Source organism: Mixophyes fleayi, chromosome 10, assembly GCF_038048845.1.
Source record: "Mixophyes fleayi isolate aMixFle1 chromosome 10, aMixFle1.hap1, whole genome shotgun sequence".
Taxonomy (NCBI): Eukaryota; Metazoa; Chordata; class Amphibia; order Anura; family Limnodynastidae; genus Mixophyes; species Mixophyes fleayi.
Genome location: NC_134411.1, coordinates 6,256,789 through 6,276,608, shown reverse-complemented (window position 1 = coordinate 6,276,608; position 19,820 = coordinate 6,256,789). Strand labels below are relative to the sequence as shown.

At 38.6% G+C, this 19,820-nt stretch overlaps 1 protein-coding gene across 6 annotated transcripts in view; it reads left to right on the top strand.

Annotated features, from left to right (window-relative positions):
- DPF2 (double PHD fingers 2) overlaps window positions 1-18,154 on the top strand; it is a 33,878-nt gene extending 15,724 nt beyond the window's left edge. The window contains exons 7-12 of one of the 6 annotated variants that reach the window (XM_075187740.1): window positions 4,987-5,028; window positions 12,687-12,833; window positions 13,967-14,095; window positions 16,363-16,475; window positions 16,802-16,877; window positions 17,037-18,154. In XM_075187740.1, coding sequence (XP_075043841.1) covers window positions 4,987-5,028; window positions 12,687-12,833; window positions 13,967-14,095; window positions 16,363-16,475; window positions 16,802-16,877; window positions 17,037-17,110 — 581 coding nt within the window. In that variant the 3' untranslated portion in view covers window positions 17,111-18,154. Of the gene's footprint in view, window positions 1-4,986; window positions 5,029-12,686; window positions 12,834-13,966; window positions 14,096-16,362; window positions 16,476-16,795; window positions 16,878-17,036 lie in introns of all 6 variants that reach the window. The other 5 variants (XM_075187739.1, XM_075187742.1, XM_075187741.1 and 2 more) reach the window with 5 other exon arrangements.
- Window positions 18,155-19,820: the final 1,666 nt, after the last annotated feature.

The window sequence follows — 19,820 nt, the reverse complement described above, 5'->3', positions numbered from 1 at the left end:
CAGTAACTCTCCTTAGCCCAGCTCTATATTTTCTAAAGGGGTTGTATCATGTGAAAGAGCTAATCCTGCTGATCAAAAGAACTGTATGATTGTGGATTTATGGGATTTCATTGAAAAATAAATAATAATCAATTTGTAGCCTGTAGGTGTCACTGTTTCTGCTGCTGTATATAGAGAGATCTAGTTGGCAACCAAATAGGCAGGCAAAAGAAGGTGCAACACGCCATTAAATGGACAGTTCTAAAAGTGGGGAAAACATTAATGCACTATAAAAATAACACTTCAGTTTTTAACACATTTAAATATGTTCTAAAAATGCCACCCCTTTAAGTGTGTGATCCCTTTTAGGAGAGGATCTTTTTACACTTTGTATGCATGCTTTCTGAGTTTGGATGTAATTGTGTGTGTGGCTATGTGCCAGTTTAAATAATGGGTCCGTGCCAAGTGGTAGCAATATTGGCAAATATTATTTTCCCTGCAAACTTTGCTACCACCACAAGTCAGTAATTGGTAATCTAGACGTGGGATCTTCCTCCTCACTCTTTGTAAACACTTTTGGCTGTATAATTGGGATACATCTGTCAATAGGGATTAAACCATGCATAGTAGGAAGTGAAATACTTTGGAGGGAAAGTAAAATTACTAAATATGCCTAATATCTATAGAAAAAAAATAGAAAATTGCGTACCTTAGATAAAATGGATTACCAGCTTATCGGAAACAGTAACTGGATGTACCACACAGCGGCTCAGCTTTGAGCAGTTCCAACAAGAATATATCCCCATTAACAGAACATCCTAAAAGTCAGAGGATGGAAACAGCTCATTCTATTGTAATAGTTTAAAAATCTTTATTGAACGTATACAAGTTAAAATTGGTACATAAAATTAAAGACGACTTATATGACATTGAGTCACAATGGGATTCTGTGTAGCAGCAGTCACACTGGAGACTAGCTTTGAAGCCAGTCTGGCCCGGCCCAAAGGACTAGCGCTTGCGTCCAGCAGTGGTCCTGAAGATGGATTTTGACTGAACATTATTGGATAACCAGAGTAGACTGTACTATTGTTGGCCATCACTTAGTAATGCAAGCGATTGATAAATAAACCCCTAAGAGTGAGCAGTGCTTCATTGCAAAAATTACCAAACTGTGGGTTTGAAAAAGTGGAGATGTTACCTATAGCAACCAGTCAGTCTAGTTAGCATTTACTTAGTACATTCTACAAAATGACAGCTAGAATCTGATTGGTTGCTATAGGCAACACATCCACTTTTTCAATCCCGCGGTTTGATAAATATACCCCCTAGTGATTTGTATTTATAGCATGATGAAATTTGTTATCCTTGTCAAATTGCTTTATATAATCCACAGCAATCACATTCTTTTCATTTTAACATTAAATTGGTGTGACATTTTTCAAAATAAGAACCTTAATACACAGTTTATTCTTATTTCACTGCAGCCAGTCTCCAGTGTGAATGCGACTACACAGAATCCTATCTTGATGTAATATCAGATTCATTATTTAGATATGTGGAAGAGTTTTTTCTTTTGTACGTTCAATAAATGTTCTTAAAATACCACACTGAGGGCCAGTTTCCATCCTCTTTTTCTACTAGGATACTCTGTTTATGCTGAGATATCCTTGTTGGAAGTCTCAACAGCTGATCTGTTGTAGGGTATACACGTTTACTGTTCCCGATAAGCTGATAAAACGGATAAATCTAGTGTACTTAAGTACGCAATTTTCTACTTTGCTATAGATGGTATATTTAGTCACTACACCATGATCTTTGTTCTGGAAACCGTGTTAAGAAACACAGCTGCTATTGTCCGCAGATATCTAAAGAGGAGCTGCCATCAACTTAGTCGTACATTTGTATGTTTTATATATAATGATCGTGCCAAGTTGTGAAGAGTTAATTATCTTTTTTTTTTTGGAAATTAGAAATATCCTTAGGGCGAACTCGCACAGAAATATGTTTCCTGTTTGTGTTCCATTGCATGAAGCTTATGCAAATCAGACAGCTAAACATCTCAGAATGCATAGAGGAAACACTGGCCACTATATAAAGCTGCACTGCCACCATGCTGCAATCTCCCCAAGCTTCTCTTTACTCTAGCCATATCTCCTGGGTCTGCTCCATGCACCCGCTTTTACAGCCAGTCTTAAGAACCGGCAAAGTTATTTCCATTTGCCACTTTAAAATGATGGCGGAGGGTATGTATGTGAGGACCCCAATTGGAAGTGTGTGTGTAATAAATATATATTGTATACTTATTTCCCCTTCCCTCCCTTCAAGAGTGAACTTGGACATGCTGGGCGGTAACAATTGCAGCTATTTGATGTTCTGTTGAAGGGATCACAATTGATATGGCAAATGACAAACCTAAACATGGCCATACCATAGTATAGGATTCTGTTAATGAAGGACATGATTTAATGAAGCACAATGTTTGGGGAGGTGTATTTCCCTTTAACAGAGTGTTTCCTATGTAAACCCTGCCCTATATCTGCCAGTGGCCTATTTTGTAACAATGGAATAGGTTCTCTGGGGATGTGTTAATGTTGTATGGTCTTTTGAATAATTTATTTTAGGAAGCAATCAAATGACTAATGCCTTTGTGCTCAAGTTCCTTAATTGATTTGGTATATTAAATGAACATTGACAAGTTTGTTGTGCTTTTATGTCAATGTAATTTTAAAGAGAAAGAACACCCAAAAAGAAATTGGATGCAATTGTCCCTTTTTGTCCTGTTTCTTTTTTGAGGTTCACTATTTCTTCTAACCTGGTAATAAATCTGCTGTCTAAAATAAAACATCAGCATCTTTTGTAAGGCTTTGCCATTTACTACACCTAGCCCACAAAATAGCATTTTGCTTAACAATTGCTTGTATTATAACATTTGCATATTCCCTGCTCATGTTTATTTCGATTTTATATTTTCGCTCTAAAATAAACTTGAGCTCTTACAAGAAAGAGAGTTAATTTTATGTAAACTATATTGTCTTGTTTGAAATTGTGTGTAATCAATATAATCGCTCACTGCACGATACCATACTTCTGTCCCTTTTTTCTACATGTATAGACGCTGAATATAGGTAGCAATGTATGATGCTGCAGACTTTTTAACCCTCTTTACCTGTGTTCATTTCAAGTTTAAAAAAACAAAACAAACCTTAATTGATGCAAAGCAATCATCGCACCATATAGAGCAATGCACCACTTACTTTGAGAGAAATTATTATGGCAGCTCCTTGCCAGCATAATCAGACATTTTTAGTAGCGATGGAAGTCCATGTTTTCCTATAATGTGTGACTAGATGCATCATACATAAAGCTTTAGGGCTCATTCACATCTATTGGTGGTAATGAGCTACTAACACAAGAAAGCTACATTTAATATAGAATGTTTTGGTTTCATATGGGCTCATTCTCACCACGTGTTCTAAATGAAGACCATGCTTAAAATAATTTTAGAACACTTGCTTCTTATGGGTTAACGTAAGCTACCAGTACAACAGAGCGGGCAATGCGTTAGACGTGTCTAAAGAGTGCATTAGTTTTTTTTGCATATTACCCATTTTCCCAGCATATGTGTGTTAATGTTGGTTTAGTTCCACCTTAATACCTTATTTCCTATCCTTGTTCTACATTGTGCACACAGCCCTACCATTCCTACGAAAATGGAAGGTAAAGTAATAGACGTTTTCCACTTTGAATGAGTAGCTCCTATCTGTGCTCATACATCCATAAACCAACAAGGTACATACAACAGCTGCGAAACAGAGGGCACCATCTGTGCTGTAATATGCAGCTGTATAAAAATCTGTCACACTCAACCACAAGAAGGCTGCACATTGCCAAACAGAAACCATTACATGTCTCTTCTGGGGGGTTTCATAAGATATTTCTTACTTTTGAATTCAAATTGCAAAATTAGCGGTTTGTGTTATTAGGATAAAGCAGGATGAAATATCAGCCCATACCCACTAGCACTGGTGATCATGAAGAATTTCCTAGTGTCTGTAAGTGTGGTATTATGTAGCAATGGGGTGGGTGTGGACTGAGAGAACCAAGTCCATAGAACAGTATTCAACATTAAGGATTAATTAAGAATATATTGCATTTAGGTCAAAATTTACTCTGACCCATAGCAATCAATCATACTTTGAATGTAGTTCAATATTAATTACCCTCAGTGGTGGGCTATTTACTGTACTACTGCAGTATGTATGCACCATGCAAAGTGATTTCCCCCCTCCCCCACGTGAATTCTTTGTACAGGCTGGAAACATTGGGTGCTCTGTACTTCCATCTCTGATGAGACCCTACCTAATGTGCACCATTTTTGGGGTATGTGGGTCTGTCTCTAAGATGCTAAATATTCCCGGGTTTGTGTGTCTTCTAATGCAAAGAATATAGATATAATTCCCCCTGTGGCAGACTGGATTTTATGCACATGCAAAGAACATTCAGTCACACAATACATTTGATAGAACAGTTGTGCTTTGATGTTTCCTAATAAATGTACTACTACATGAAATCTACAATAGAGGACTTTTTTTTTTTTTTTTTTTTAGTACATTTTGGGATTTTTTTTTGTCACAGTCCTTTAGAGTTGTGATTTTTTTTGCTTGTGTATCTGTCTACATGTTGGTTAAATATACATACCAGTGTGTTTGACTTTGAGAGTGGATATTGCATAAACTTGCTTTAAGAGCATTTGAAATATTCTATCTTAAAATCCTTTTGTTGGGTGGTGGTCCGAGTCGGGGTCTTGCACACTTTTCTCCCTCAAGTCACACAGCACTCTCTGCTCCCCAATCATCCTCATTGGTACGTTGAATGCTGCTTTGTCTCGGTACAAGTTGAAGCCCCCACCCCCCTCCAGTCGTAAATCTTTGCTTCACTTGCTTTCTGCTCTTTGTGTTGGTAGCCTACTCACTGCTATCTTTCTCTCTTTTTCTCTCCTCGTTTCAGACAGTTACAAACTAAAGCACACTTCGAAATTCACCGAAAGAGGTAGTTTAAAATTTGCTCGCTTGTGGCGATAGTCTGCCATCTTCCCCCACTCTGCTCGTCTATCCTGGCGCTATAGCTTAGCATGCTTTGTCTTTTCTGCTATGCCAGCCGCCATTATAGTGGTGTCTGTAAACTCGCGCCCATCTGTCCATCATATCCCATCTTATTAATATCCTTCTTGCCTGGCACATTGGCTTCTTGTAATACTCAGGTGGTCATCGTGCATATATTTTGTGGCAGGAGGTGCTGTTTCAGTGATAACACCCAGGACAATTCGTGAATACCATCTCGCATAATGCACTGGCACTTGCTCAATTGTATTCATAATCCTGTTTGTTTTTAGCCTACCCTGCCCTTCCGTCGCCTTTTTTTTTTTTCTTTTTTTTTCTTCTTCTGTTATTATGCACAAATATAATGACACGTAGGCTCCTTTCAAACAGTGACACAATTGGTTGTAGTGAGGATAACCATATTGAAAATAGCTGTGCTGTTGAAAAGTGTGACTACAACTTTGTGTTCCATACTGCAAGCTTGATTTTCTTGCATGCAATTGCAGTTCAGCAAATAACTAAGAATAAGATGGTAATGCTTATTGCACATGATAGAGAGGCCAGTACACTTTGTTTTGCAATGTTGCTCTCAAGCAACATGTATATTACATCACTTTTATGTAGTAACATTTACGTTTTCATCCGTTCCTTTTCAGAGGTGCTTTCATGCAACATCTAAATGTCTGTTTACAGTAGCCCGTTGTTGCAGTAGTTCCAGTATTGATCACTAGATGGTGTTTGAATACAATACTTGATGGTGTTTGATTTCAGTGCTTGCCAAATGAATAAAAAATATGATCATTGATCTGACCTACATTTTAACCCTTTAAATGATTCAAACTAACCACTGATGAAGAACTTTCTCCATTCAGTGAGATCCATGCATGGGGTATTTCACAGTGTAATATACATTTGGCTTTCTCTCCTTTATTATCACATTGTGGAACTGTATGGTGTGATCCGTTCTTTTCTCTTTAATGACAATGTCCTGTTCCAGCTTGTCAAACGGCATCTTACGGTTTGGTTTTCACTTTCCTGTTTTTTTGAGGGGGGTGGGTTTTAAAGTAAGTATTTTTATTGAGATTTAAATACAACCTAACTAATTAACCCTTCTGTCTAATCGTGTAAAATGTGCCAGTACAAAACAAGATTGTGTGAACCCTTGTAAACAGGTAATTCAAGCAAAATACATATCAAGTGTATCAATGTATTGCAAGCTATCAAATTGTAATCTGTGTCGCTTTACAAGTTGTCAGCAAATTGAGAACACAAACAATTTTGCACACAAAGCTACGCAGGGCTGGGAGCTAAGCACAACCTTAATGACTTACCGACCCAAACAGATCATCATAATTCTTGTGAGGATGAAAAACATATTGTGACTCTTACCAGAGGTGCCAAACCTTGTGGTATTTATGCATGACTTTACGGCTTTCCTACATAACCCATGCCTCCGTACTTCCATAATTGGAATGGTCCAGTGGAGTATATTAGGGGGGTCTGAACTCATCCAACTCCTAGCTATAACCACCTTTGCAAGGGAAGTCAGAGTAAATATATATTTAAAGAATGGGTTGCCTAAACTCCCCTCGACTATGATGCCAAATATGCATAGTTTGGAACGCAGTGGAGGGGACAGGAATCATGGAAGAGATGCAGCCCCATTCCTTAACCCAAAAAGACTGGCCAACAGGGCACGTCCATAACAAATGCCAGAAAGTGCCAGGGGCAACACTGTAACTATGGCACTCAGGCCTATCATCGTCATCATCATAATTTATTTATATAGCGCCACAAATTCCGCAGCGCTGTACAGAGAACTCATTCACATCAGTCCCTGCCCCATTGGAGCTTACAGTCTAAATTCCCTAAGACAGACAGACACTACGGTCAATTTTTGATAGCAGCCAATTAACCTACCAGTATGTTTTTGGAGTGTGGGAGGAAACCGGAGCACCCGGAGGAAACCCACGCAAACACAGGGAGAACATACAAACTCCACACAGATAAGGCCTATCATGTCGACCCAACCTGCACAGCCTGATTGGGGGTCATATATATTCTATGCACCATGTAGAAGTGTGTTTGCTGGAAATGGGGACAAGTTGCATCTCTCTCCAAACCCATTGAAAACTGTGCGCTCATGGCATGCCGTAATTGCAGATAACGGAAGAATGCTGAGTTGGGCTTCTGGAAAGCGGCTTTCAGCTGTTCGAATGATTTGTAATTTACCATCTGTATAATAGTATAGAGCAATCGGACAAGGCTGAGAAACCGGGGTCCAGCACCAAAATTTTGAAGCGCCTGCCAGAGATAAGCTCACTTGACCGAGTCAGGCCTTGGCTACATTCAGGGACACAACCACTGCCCTCTCCCATGTCCTCTAAATCTGCGTAAACAATTGCCTGACGTTGGTAAGCGTGGACTTGCCTGGCAGTAATCCCATCTGGTCTGGGTGGACGACTTTATGGATGACGCTTTTAAGTCTAATGGATAAAACTTTAGCCAGAATTTTGCAGTCAGTTGTGATCAAGGAAATGGGGCAGTACGACTCCAGATACAAAGCATCCTTGCCCTGTTTAAGTATAAGGATAATAATGGCTTCTGACAGAGTGGGGAAGTAAGCCACCCTCCAGAAATTGGGATTAATACTCAAGCAATTTGGGAGCAAGGAACTGTCTATATTGCTTGTATTCCTCAGGATACCACCTACCCCGGGGCCTTTTTGTTAGGGAAAAAATGGCAGCTGCAATTTCAACTTCAGTGATAGGGGAGTCCAAAAAGTTCATTGATTCCTGTGAGAATCATGGAAGATTAACACAACTCATATAGGCCGTGAGGTGGGTGTATACTGAATTCGTGGAGAGTAAAGGTCACTATAGTAGTAAAAAAAAAAAACACTTACGCAATGTTAGCTTCCGTAAACTGTTTAACATTAATGACTGAAAAAAATGACTGAATTTGATCCAAAATGACTGAATTTGATCCAGGGGATAGCTCCTCCCATATCGCCTTGAAAATATAATTATGTCTGGAGAAGAGAGGCTTTTGACTATTCTTATGATACAGAAAATTGGACCAGTCAAACTGTGCTTGCAGCCAGTTCAGCTTGTCAGTGACAGTGAGAACTGATATAAAACACCTTCAAGTACCGGCATCTCTGCTTTAGCTCACTCTCCTTTTCTCTACTAAGCCTCTTGATCCCCGCTAATTCTTCAGTCCCTCATGAAGGCTTTGAACGAGTCCCAAACTACAACCGTGGCTACCTCAACAGAGTTATCATTGAAGTACCCCACATGCCAGACCAGTGCCCCCACCAAGCCTGGACAGCCAGTGAGGGTTACATTTCGAGAACTGTAAGCCCCATTCAGGCCGGAGATCAAAATCAGCCAGGATTAGGGAGTGATCTGACATGCCGTATGGAAGGTATTCCACCCCTGAAACCAAGAGAACCAGATTGCGGGACGTAAAGACCAAGGGGTAAATGTATGAAAGTCCGATTTCTGCAAGTCGGCGAATTTGCAGCTAAAATTTAAAGCGGCGATGGCTTGTAAAATTTCATACATTTACCCCCAAAATCTATTCTTGAGAGGGAATAGTGAGAATGGCAGTGACAGGAGAAGTGTCCAATGCCCGGGTTTCTAAATCTATAGACATCCACCAGCCTCATGTTCTCGATCAGTTTGCCAAATGTAGTGGGTCTACTAGTGACAACTACCGAATCCTCACGCCGCGTTTTCATAGCCACATCTATCTCATTATTGAAGTCTCCTAAGCAAAGCACAGGGATTTCTGGAGCTAAAGCCACAAATGCAGCTCCCGTACACAGGACATCACTACTGTACGGGGCTGGGATGTGAATAGCCAGGACTGTAAGAGGGGTGTAGTTAAACAAAGCCCTGAGAAAAACAAATCTGCCCTCTGGATTAATTTAGACCTAGGCCAATACAAAATTAAGTTGCTTGCGAACCAACACTGAGACCCCCTCTAGAATATGTGGAATGAGTTGCATTGTAAGTCCATCCCACCCAGGACTTTTTCAGAGAGAGGACCTTGCTGCCAGTGAGGTGGGTTTCCAGGAGACACACCACATCCAGATTATACTTTCTGACTTGGATTTGCACCAGCGAGCGCTTGATCTTGTCATTTAATCCCCTAACATTCCAGGCTAGCAACTGGATTTAGCACCATCTGGAATACTATTTGTAACCTGACCAAAGTTTCATTCATGTTAAGTTTCCAAGCAGAGAAAAGATATCCTCTGAAATGAACTGCACACATCTATTCCAATTTTACCAGTTAGCCATTTAAAATAACAGTTTTTTAATTTGTAGTTTTTCTACAGCATTACTCGTGTTGTGCTGGTAGCTTGTTTTGACTTCATCTGTTTTACAGACTGAAGCCCCTTCCACATATGCACATAGCATTTACTTATCCTGGTGATAGTAAACAGAAAGTACAAAATAGAAGCAAGCCGTGGTGATTGTTTTTATTTCTAATTCTTATTCTAGTGCTCTAATAAAGTTTTTCCTCCTGCAGTGTCGTCCTTGCCAGTCCCACTGGAACGTTTTGTTGGTTATATTATAGGTGTTTTGTAATTTAGGAAAAGGTGGTACACATTAGCCAAAAAGTGACTTTAAACAACTTTCTTGCATTCTTGTGCTTGGTTTATGATTTGATCATACTGTCATGGCCAAAAGTTTTTGAGAATTATACAAGTATTGGTTTTTACAAAGTTTGCTGCTTCAGTGTTTTTAGACCTTTTTTGTCAGATGTTGCTATGGTATACTGAATACAAGCATTTCATAACTGTCAAAGATTTTTATTGACAATTACATTAAGTTTATGCAAAGAGTCAATATTTGCAGTGTTGACCTTTCTTTTTGAAGACCTCTGCAACTCGCCCTGGCATGCTGTCAATCAACTTCTGGGCCACATACTGACTGATGGCCGCCCATTCTTGCCTGATCAATGCTTGAAGTTTGTCAGAATTTGTGGGTTTTTGTTTGTCCACCCACCTCTTGAGGATTGACCACAAGTTCTCAATGGGATTTAGGTCTGGGGAGTTTCCTGGCCATAGACCCAAACTTTTGATGTTTTGATCCCCGAGCCACTTAGTTATCACTCTTGCCTTATGGTAAGGTGCTCCATCATGCTAGAAAAGGCATTGTTCATCCCCAAACTGTTCTTGGATGGTTGGGAGAAGTTGCTCTTTGAAGAAGTTTTGATACCATTCTTTATTCATGGCTGTGTTCTTAGGCAAAATTGTGAGTGAGCCCACTCCTTTGGCTGAGAAGCAACCCCACACATGAATGGTCTTGGGATGCTTTACTGTTGGCATGACACAGGACTGATGACACAGGACTGATGGTAGCGCTCACTTTTCCTTCTTCAGACTGTTTTTCCAGATTCCCCAAACAATCTGAATGGGGATTCATCAGAGAAATTGACTTTACCCCAGTCTTCAGCAGTCCAATCCCTGCACCTTTTGCAGAATATCAGTCTGTCTGTGATGTTTTTCCTGGAGAAAAGTGGCTTCTTTACTGGCCTTCTTGACACCAGGCCATCCTCCAAGTCTTCGCCTCACTGTGCGTGCAGCTGCACTCACACCTGCCTGCTGCCATTCCTGAGCAAGCTCTGCACTGGTGGTGCCCCGATCCCACAGCTGAATCAACTTTAGGAGACGGTCCTTGCACTTGCTGGACATTTTTGGGCGCCCTGAAGCCTCCTTCACAACTATTGACTCTTTCTCCTTGAAGTTTTTGAAGATCCGATAAATGATTGATTTAGGTGCAATCTTACTAGCAGCAACACCTTTGCCTGTGAAGCCCTTTTTGTGCAAAGCAATGATGACTGCACGTGTTTCCTTGCAGATAACCATGGTTAACAGAGGAAGAACAATGATTTCAAGCACCACCCTCCTTTTAAAGCTTCCAGTCTGCTGTTCTAACTCAATCAGCATGACCGTAATCTCCAGCCTTGTCCTAATCGGCACTCACCTGTGTTAACAAGAGAATCACTGACCTGATGTCAGCTGGTACTTTTATGGCAGGGCTGAAATGCAGTGGAAATGTTGTCTTTGGGATAAAGTTCATTGTCATAGCAAATAGGGAAATTAATTGCAATTCAACTGTTTACTCTTTATGACATTCTGGAGTATATGTAAATTGCCATCATAAAAACTGAGGCATCAGACTTTGAAATATATGTGTCACATTCTTAAAACTTTTGGCATTGATTGTACTTTTGTGTTGTCATGGGATAATGAATGTCTACTAGATGAGCTACCTGACACTCTGTGTAAGGTCTCTTGTAATGGCTGATATAAATAAACATGGCACCTCCTGGATCTGGTGACTTCTGTGTGTGTGTGTGTATATATATATATATATATATATATATATATATATATATATATATATATATATATATATATATATATATATATATATATATATATATATATATATATGTGGGTGTATGTATATATGTATGTATATATATATGTATATATAATTTATTAGATGGATAGATAAACATATCACACACCTTTCAGAAGTGCTTTGATTTGCTGATTCCTGGGAGACAATACATTTTTCCATCTTTAGCAGTGCCTATATATGGAGGTATTGTCTCCATATTGCCGGGAGATGTGGTATAATTGTAACTTTCTGTTGCTTATGTCATAGAATGTGGGTACACTTAATCTTCAGTCGCTTCAGGTCTACCATTGGACAGTATAGGAAATAGAATTTTATTAGGTAAAAATATTTCCATTTAAGAATAATTCAGTGAAGATAAAAATGGGGTGGTGACTTGCTGAGTATATTTAAAACCCCAACTATTGAAACTTTCATATAGATCTGATATCACCGTGATGGTAAAATACATTACTCGGAGTTAACCTAACATTCAACGGCAGCTCTGTTAAAGTATTACCTCCCATCTCTTACAGGCAGCTGGTGCCCATGCCACATTTTTAAGTTTTTTTGTCCTGATACAGGCCAAAAAACTTGCGACCGAGCTTGTGATATCACCTGTCTATTTCTAAAAAGCAAATGTATAAACACTCAGTTATTTTATGCATATCGTTCATCTTGGCAATTCATTATATATAGATATAGACGACAAAGATAGATATATATATATATATAATAGAGAGACATATAATTATATATGTATAGATGTGTGTGTGTGTACATATATAAAATAATATATATATAATATATATATATTTATGTCTCTCTCATATATATGAGAGATATATATATATATATATATATATATATATATATATATATATATATATATATATATATATGTATGTATACACCCACACCCACACACCCCCATGTCCATTTTGGGTGGTGGGAATAGGTTATGACCTTACAGCCTATGTTTTTGCTTTTCCCTTGTGTCCTGTCCCCTCCACCAGGCTTTGCTATTTTATGTTGTTTAACCCCTCAATTTTAAGAGAGGTTAGAGTATTTTTAAGTTTATCCAGCTCTCCCTTCCACTGCCTTTTCACTGTTTTTTCTATTTGTTGTCTCACATTCTTATCCCGTTATTCTTTATGGATCCTTTAACTATCCTCCGTTTTTCTCCCAGTCTGTGGAAAACGTTATAAGAACCGACCTGGCTTGAGTTATCACTATGCACACTCTCATTTGGTGGATGAGGAGGGTGCAGGAGCAGAGGACAAAGAAGATTCTCAGCCGCCCACACCGATCATGCATAGACCAGAGGAACAGAAATGTAAGTTTTGATTATTTATCTTACCATCATTTTAATTGTTTGCATTTTTAATCCTAGTGGTGGAGGCACACCTTCAACTGTGTTAAGTTTCTTATCTTAAAGACCTATTTACCTATTTGTATACATGTATTATTGTCTGATCAATATAAAATGTTTTGATAATTATTTTGCAAAGCTTTACTTGGCTTCCAAACCTTCCCATGACTAGAGTGCCATTGTTCTTTGTCATATAATCAATCCCTTTATCTGTGGTAAAATCTTTCCTGCCTGTTTACTTTACGTCTAACAATTCTCTCCCACTGCCATAAGACCCTTACCTAACATCCTTCTGTGAGTATGATCTGATGTCTTTGACTCATGGGGAGGTATTATGGGGCATGGCTGAGTCAGAACCAACCTCAGAATGAAAGCAACTGCTTAATATTGAGAGGAATGGACTATCGCACCCGGTTAATTCGGTTAGATATATAAATCATACCAGATCTACTCCAAATTTAAACAGATATTTTGCATATATGATCTGTTGTCAGTAGGTAAAATACATAAGTCTACATATAGGAAATTTTAGAACACTTTACCAGCGAAATTGTATTTAATAACTAAATAAGGGGAATCATTAAAATAACGAAACCTGGCTCCTAATGTGTTTTCTATTAACACACTTCACAACATATACACGTTTCAACACAAGTGATTTTAAATTTTGAATTGTTAATAAAGAAGTTATTCTTAAAAATGTTTGTATTTTCTGGATTTTGTGGTATTTTTATGTTGCTTATTTTGAACAGTACAAATAGTCATATATCTTCCAGACAAGTGCAAAGGAAAGGATTTTTTTTTTCCTTTTCTTAAGGTAGAGTGCCTTATAGGGATCATTCATGTAAGTGTTTTTTCACCTGAAACAGGCCGCTCTGAAAATCTTGCATGTATTGCGATTATTGTTTCTCTACTATTCGCACAGTACAGTCGGTACTGTCTGACCTATGGGTTACACTGCCTCATGTGACAACAGAGGCGTGCCGGTGCTGTGGTGAATGTACCCAATTCTTGCACTATTTGTATTCCTTTCTCCCTCTGAATATCTGCTTTATCATCTTTTTAATTTTTATTTTTCGGTCTCCTTTTTTGTCTAGCAAAGAAGGGTCCAGATGGTATTGCATTGCCCAACAATTACTGTGACTTCTGCCTTGGAGACTCGAAGATCAACAAGAAAACAAACGCGCCAGAAGAGCTGGTGTCTTGCTCAGACTGCGGTCGCTCGGGTATGAGAGGCAGGGGAAAGAGGGTGATACACTGAACCACCTACATCAATGAGAATCCCACAGTGTGTTAGAGCACAGCAGTTTCCTGGTGTCCAAGATGGATGGGTGGCATAGACTGGCTGCAAGTTTACATTTTAGCAAAATGTCCCATTCTTTGGGTGAAATGCATGCCCTCCCCTCCCCCACCTTCTAACTAGTGTTATTCCTATTGCCTCTCCTTGTTAGAAAGAGTTGACAATTGTAAAGAAAAATGGTTAATATATAAATTTTAATTATTTTGTGGTGCAATAAAATAACATGAAACTGTAAATCTATGATTTAAAAACACCAAATGTCTGCTAGTTTAATAATGAAATGCAAACTGATAGAACTATGCAAATAAATGTGAATTCAATACAATAGAGCAGTCTGTATAAAAGAAATCTTTGTGGGTTTATGTTGTGTTACAAAATTCAAAGTCCTCTTATTTAAAGTAGATTTAAACCCAGAAAATAAAAGAAATTAGTGATATGTTTTTATCGACTTGCATCAATTCTAGAGTTTCTGCCTTTGCTGACTGGCAGCTGCTGTAATGATTCTCTCAGTCCGTCATACTGTCCTGTAAATGTTCAGGTCAAATATTTTTGTTTGTTGTTTAACATATGTAAACAGGTAATTGTCCTAGAAAATGCCTGTTATGGCATACGTTGCTGTTAAAAGCAGTTTATTACCTTTTTTGATGACCAGGCTTATGGGGGTGACCTGTACAGAAACATGGCGAACTTCAATGAAAAACTTGTGTTTTTCTAGATATAATGAGCCATTAAGAATTTTAAGACCGTATGCACACAGTCTACCCCACTCATCTATATAAATATTTTTTGCAGGGGATAGGCTTGAAAAAGAACATCTTTGAAAATTAACCTGATGGCGTTTGCCCTAGTATGTGGTAGATTTCGTTCTATACACACATTGAACACTTGCAGTATTTATTATGTCGTGAAACGTTCAATACCTTTTTACTTTTTTAAATAAGCACTAATATATGGAGCTCAGTTCACCCAGTGTAGAAAACAGGTGACAGCTTTTAGTCTGATGTCTGAAAAATGGCTTTGTGCAGAGGATGTCCCTAAGGAACACTGTTGTGCTGTGGCAGAAGCATAGTCCTTGCTGTACATACACAGAAAAAAAAATCAAAAAAGTTAAAATATAGTCCCTGCACGCTTGTTTTAAATGTCAACATAACCTTCATGGCTTTATAGTACTTTTGTTGCACATTTAAATGGTTAAATGACTTGATAGTTCATAAGAGCTCCTTTATAACTGAACGCTACACCGAAGATGCATGAGCACGAAGGTAATACTATGAGGTACTCTAGTTGCTGATCTTCCCCATAGGCTAGACTTATATATTGCCTTATTGTGAGTATTTGCAGTAACAGCAGACCATATATTAGATTATAGGGACACCGTGGTTTGCAACACTGACTAGAGTGTGCAGTAAAGTTAGGTAACGGTCATCATTGAGAAGAGCAGAAAACAAGGTGTAAGTGGACTTCAACAATGGAAAATACTGGTTACACAACACTGTGCCTTTGGTGTAATCAGGTTCTTGATTACCTATACGTTTAATAAGTCTGTGGGTTGTTTGCCAACTGGTTTATTTATATATGTAACCTCTCCAAACAAAGACCCCCCTCCTCCCGGTTTCTTGTATCATGGGGGCATTTGTGAGCCAACCAAGAACCTGGTTGTCATGTCATCTGACCAATGCTAGGCATGCAAAGTCCGTTTTGTTATAACAGCTCAATCTGGGTAGTGTTGGTGCATGTTTGGGCAATCTTGTGATATGGCTCACGTTGGGCATGTGCATTTGAGAGGTGATTATACTTTGGCTTAAAACAACACAGAGATAGCCAGAGAAGAGATGACTATGTAAAAGATCATTTTATAGGTGCTGCTGTTTAGTCTACACCACATGTCTCCATTTCTTGCTTTAAGGTTTGACATTTTGCGAAAGTGAGCCAATAGTTTGCAATGAAATTATAACAGGAGGGTGGAGCAAGGGTTACTTTTCACTCATGTCAGCCTTCCTAAAACACAGACATTCCCTGTAGAGTTCAGTTTAACTCTCCATATGAAACAATATAAATAGGGCTCGCCCTTAGTCCCGTCTCCATTATGTGACCACCTACTTTGTGTCAAGGATATAACAACATAATGAAGATATATGGAACCATACAAATATTCATACTCCACTCTGAGCCCCATTTCTCTTGCGGTCATAGGACACCCCTCCTGTTTGCAGTTCACACCGGTGATGATGGCCGCAGTGAAGACTTACCGCTGGCAATGTATTGAGTGCAAGTGTTGCAACATCTGTGGGACTTCTGAAAATGATGTGAGTAAATTGTAGCTCTTCACCATGCAGCCTTTTCAATGCAATGACATTAATTCTCTTTACAACACCGTGCAGTTAGCAGATTCTGTACTGCCAATCCAGGTTACAGACTTTTCTTCAGCTTTGAATTGGTGATACAGAAGCTGGTGCCAGAAATGGCCAGTCCCTTGATCTATTTTTTCCCCTAAAATTAACTATTCCCGGACCTGCTTTCTAGTTTTCTTTGTAACATTTGTTTTCATGTGCCAGTTGTATTCATCCAATCTATCCCTAGCACATGTCCTATTCCTAGAAGTGTTCTGAGCTACCTGTTTCCGTAGGATCAGTTGCTGTTCTGTGATGACTGTGACCGCGGATATCACATGTACTGCCTCTCTCCACCTATGGCTGAGCCTCCTGAGGGTATGTGGGAATGTTCCCTATGTCTTACTGGTTATAGAATCAGGTTTTCTTTTTTTTTTTTTTTTTTTTACACTTATTTTACATTGTCTACCTTTTTTTTTGTGTGTTCACTTTTATTTGAATTCTCCATAAATGTTGCTTTTGCTTTTTGTTCCTTAGGAAGTTGGAGTTGTCACTTGTGTCTGGATCTTCTTAAGGACAAGGCTTCTATTTACCAGAACCAGAACTCCTGACAGTTTCCTCAAATAGCCAATACAGGGTGAGGGCAGACCCTCAGTATCTGATCATTCAACCCCTTATGGAATAAAACAGATTTTTTTTTTTTATTTTTTTTTTTATATATTGCTCTATCAACAAATTGTGTATACATATCTGTACATACATGCATAAATATGCACAGTGTGTCCTTTGGCAGTCTTATTCTTTGAAAACTTGTAACGGTTTAGTAATAGACTGAAAATATACACTGTCTTGTATAAATGGACCTTTTAACTGGTGGGACTCTCCTATGACTGACATTCTACATAAAATTTAAGATGATCTTCTAAGGATTCTGGATGTACTCTGGTTTACTTGCGTTCTAGTGTAAGTTTCAGAGGGGTGACAATTTGACACATGAAGGTACATGTATATAGATACTCAACAAGGTATCTTGGATACGTCAGCACATGTGCGTACACACTCTTACGCTCTTTATGTATAGCTATGAAGGATGAACAGTCACTAGCTTGCAAATATGGTGTTTGGGGCTGACTGGTGTGTATTTCAAGAGTGAAATATTTGTGTGCAATTTTCTGCAACAAGTTTATCAATGATATCATTGTTGGCCCCTTCCCAAAGAATCTGCCTTCCAGTACCACACTTGCTGCAACTCTGGGACTTGGAATCTACATTTTCTCAACATTTGAAGAAGTTTCAATATTCATTATTTTTCTAGTGTATACATATATATTTTTTTAAGATACCTGGACTGAAGGAAGTGGCTGATGGGCACTTAGTTCTATGGTCTCCTATTGTTAAACAGATATTACTGTAGTATAGAAACAGTTACTTGAATTAATCACAATGTATTTAGTACACTAGACATTTATTTTGGTTAGTGGACATAATGTACGCCAAGTTGCCATATCATGTTAAAGTCTTTGATAAATGTTACTTCATATTGCATGTTCATCAAAAGAAGTGGCTTGTAGTCCTTGGAGTCTTAGTGGACAAGTGTCACATTAGGCCAATCACAGTACACCACAGAAATAAAGGGAATCTATTGTGAAAATACAGAGTATTTTCTTTTTTAAAATCAGTTCAACATACCTTCAAATACATGTGTAACATATCCATATAAGAACTATGTTTGTGTGCCTCATGAAAGAAAAGCGAGTAGCCGATTCACACTACTGTACATGACTGAGGAATGCCGAGAGAGACTAAGGCCATACTGTTTAGTTAGGGTCTTGAGTAATGCTGTACCTGAAAGGAGTTGAACAGACCACCTGTGTGGTGGTCAATACAAATGTGTGGCTGCTCTTTGGTGGTTGCCTTTGAATGCCACACTTACCACTCCCCATCTAGTAAAATGTGTTGGTAGAGAGGTGTATTGAAGATTCTTTCCCACTGGTTAATACTGAAGTCAGAGCGCTTACATTACACTGTAGAAGCGCAGTATGTCATGCTAACCCAGCGTGAGTGTTTCCATTTGACATGACTTCAGTAGTTCCCTTTTGATTATAATGTGGCATTTCAGGGAAGCCGTGGAATGCAGTGTTATAGACTGAACAAAGAAAGTGCAATTGGCTTAAGCAGATGACTGCAGTATAATAGTACATGCAGGACATTATCAAGGAATAAGGTCTGTTATACACTCGAGAATGACACTGACATTTTTGTTGATTTCCTTTAAATGTTAGAGCCTCCTGGCAAAGGCAGAACCAAGAAAGAATCTGGCCAGTGAGACATGGAGAACACTAAACATGGCAGCACACGGAGACCACAGGGTCTAGTACTGGCTTATATTATTGATATGTAGCTTGTTTTTAATTTGTAAACTCCCAGAGTTATTACTTTACAGAAAAACAGGTCAGTTTTTAATCTGGTGCAGCTTTTCTTTATTAAGAAATAAATGCACTGTGCTGCTTTCCTATATTTCTTTTTCCACTGTGCTGCCTGTTAAAAATCCCAAAATGAAAATTTAATCAGTGGATTTATCTGTATTACTTAATATGGGAAGCAAGTGCCCAGGATAAAATGCTTGTACAAGCTCTGGATTTAAAACATTGCACAAGCCACTATTTGTGGACGTCTGTGGTAACTAAAATCTATTTTAAGGCTTTAATACATAGACTGCCTTTAATGGAGGTTATTGGCCATGCCCCAATTTAACTGTTTGTTATTCATTTCACAGTATTGATCATTAAACAGTTAAAAGATCAGTCCTTTCCTACCTCCAATACAGTCAACAATACGATACTGCTATAGTCCTTTGTAAAACTGCAAAGTGTAACAATTTTCTGTTGCTATGGATGACAGCTGGAGCTTGAATTGAGCCATTTTACCAACCCAAAAATATCACCTAAGTTACAATGTAAATAATGTAATTAACCTGCTGTGCTAAGTTGACTGTTAGACAGTAGTCATTAACAAAGGATACGAGCTTGCTATTTGAGTGAGTTGTTAGTTGTGTTTTCTTATAGTGTACCAGATGCCTACACACAGTGTAGCAGCCATTTTGTAGTCTGTCGGTAGTCATGACCAAGCAGCTGTCTGTTCACTAGGATATTGGTTCAGCCCATAAGATGACTTCCTCCACTTTGTTTGAACAGTGGATACATTCATTTTGTGGGCTGAGCTAATTTGCATGATAATGTTGGCTATTAGATAAGTAGGTACCTCATGAATGAAGTCTAATGTTATAAATATTAGGCAATGATGTTAAAGTCCACAAAATGG